The 2,067-nt window shown below is 51.1% G+C and overlaps 1 protein-coding gene across 1 annotated transcript in view; it reads left to right on the top strand.

The window, feature by feature from the left end:
- The window catches only part of TEKT4 (tektin 4), a gene marked incomplete at its 5' end in the record, with an annotated part of 11,417 nt that overhangs the window by 7,342 nt on the left and 2,008 nt on the right, over positions 1-2,067 (top strand). The window contains 3 exons of the mRNA XM_029957816.1: positions 99-242; positions 1,067-1,289; positions 1,654-1,733. Of these exons, the coding sequence (XP_029813676.1) occupies positions 99-242; positions 1,067-1,289; positions 1,654-1,733 (447 nt within the window). The remainder of the gene's footprint in view (positions 1-98; positions 243-1,066; positions 1,290-1,653; positions 1,734-2,067) is intronic.

Raw genomic sequence — 2,067 nt, 5'->3', positions numbered from 1 at the left:
TGGTGACACAAAGGCCCAAAGCTGAGCTTCCAAGTGCCTGTGCTGGGTCTGGGGCTTGGGTTGTTCCCCACTAACAATGTGTGGGTTTAACTTTTCAGCTCCAATCGGATTCAGAAGGAGTTTTGTGAGCTGGACTGGTCGGACAAGGTGGAGACCTATCACATAGATGACAAATGTGTGACCTACAACAACGACAGCACCAACATCCAGTTCCACCCCAGCTCCGTCAAGTTCGAGGAGAAGTGAGTGATTCCTGTCAGTTACTCCTCCTGGAATGACCCCAGGAAAATACAACATCCTTGGAGGCACTGCAGGCTGACACTGATGGGAATGAAAGGGGGGATTCTGCTTCCTTGGACACAGAAAATAGGTTTAAAACAGCTCCATGGAGAGCAGAGTTAATGCCACCACCCCTGATGGCAAAGCTGGCCATGCACAGGCAAGCTGAGCTTGGAGGGGGTTTTTTTGGAAATAATTGGCTTTGTGCTGCTGAAGGCTGATCTAAATCCTGTTGGGACTTGCTGTTTGACATTGGAAGGCAAGTCATTCCTTTGGGAAAGGCCAGTGCTGCTTCCTGCACACAGACAGGAGCGGTGGAACATCAACCTTGGGGCTTCCCCCTCCCCTCTCAGGGATGTCCTGTCCCAAGGGCTGTGGTTCCTTCTGCTGCTCCACATGGCCAAGTGTAACCAGGCATCATGGAATCATGGAATGGTTTGGGTTGGAAGGGAGCTTAAATTCATCCCATTCCACCCATCCCATTCCATGGGCAGGGACACCTCCCACTAGCCCAGGTTGTCTGTGTGTCTGCTTTTTGATCCTCAGCAGTGTCAGCTAAAGATGGAAGAGCTTTGGTTGATTTTGTGTCATTCATGGCTCCCCTCAGAAGCCACAGGAATGAGAGATTATTAATTTGTTAAAGGATTAGTCTTCTCCCTTCATGGCAAGTCTACGCTGCAAGCAACAGTGCAGAGGTTGACGGTGCTTTTGCAGGGAGAGAACCGGCTTCAGGTTGTCTTCTGGAGGGCAAGATTCCCATGTTATTCCCATTTTTCTCTTCTTCCAGCGCCTCCACACCCAAGACCTGGGCCCAGTTCAGCCATGACAACATTTATAGTGCAGAACAGGAAAAATTGGCCTCTGTGCAGCTCCGCTCCCTCATCAACAACATCATCCACGACGTGTCCGAGGACCTGCGGATGCAGCGGGCGGCCGTCAACGAGGCCTTCGACAACCACTGCAGGGAGCTGGATGATGCCAAGCTCAGGCTGGAGCAGCACCTGGCAAAGGTGAGTCCTTCTGAGAAGGTCACAGCAGATTTGTCTTCTCAAATGTCTCAGTCCCAGTCGGGTGTTGAACACTTTTGTGCCAGCTCAGGGTCTGGGAAGAGCCTTCGGAGCTGGGCTAGGGCTCCAGTTCTGCTCTTTCTGCTTTTGTTGGGATGGACTTAAACTTGAGGAAAATGAAACACTTCCATCCATGCCTGGGCTGAACTAAAACCTCCAAGTGTGGAGCTCTCTTTGGAGGATTCCCAGGATTCTGGGTTTTGGGGAATGCCAGCCATCGCTGCGGTGGTGGCAGCAGGTCCTGCCAAGGGCTGTCCTCAGCCTCTTCCCCTTTTCCAGCTTGGAGCTGCTCCTTGGTTCCTGTCAGGCCATTGCAAGTGTGGAAAAAACAGTCATTCCCTGGGACCTGGTGGCCCCTCCTGGAGGGAGGATGTGTTGTCCCCCCATGTGAGACACGAAGAGGTTTTGAACAGGCTGCAGAGAATTTTCTGCTGCTTCTCTGATGTGATTCTCAGTGTAATAATGAGAATAAAGAGCTCCAAAACACCTTAATACTTTCATTTCTTCTATGAATAAGGTGTGTCTTCAGCCTCTTCCCCTTCTCCAACATGGAGCAGCTCCTTGTTTTGTGTTAGGCCCTTGCAAGTGTGGAAAAATAGTCCTTCCTTGGCCCTGGTGGGTAATGACAGCTGGGCAGGTTTTATGTTTTCCACCTGTGTCAGTGGTCGTGAGGGAGAAGGGGGTTGGGATTTCCTGTCTTTCCCATTTCCCTCAGAAATCC

This window comes from Manacus vitellinus, unplaced genomic scaffold (genome assembly GCF_001715985.3).
Source record: "Manacus vitellinus isolate BGI_N305 unplaced genomic scaffold, ASM171598v3 scaffold_12_pilon, whole genome shotgun sequence".
In the NCBI taxonomy this organism is placed as follows: domain Eukaryota; kingdom Metazoa; phylum Chordata; class Aves; order Passeriformes; family Pipridae; genus Manacus; species Manacus vitellinus.
This window is presented reverse-complemented; position numbering and strand designations above follow the sequence as displayed.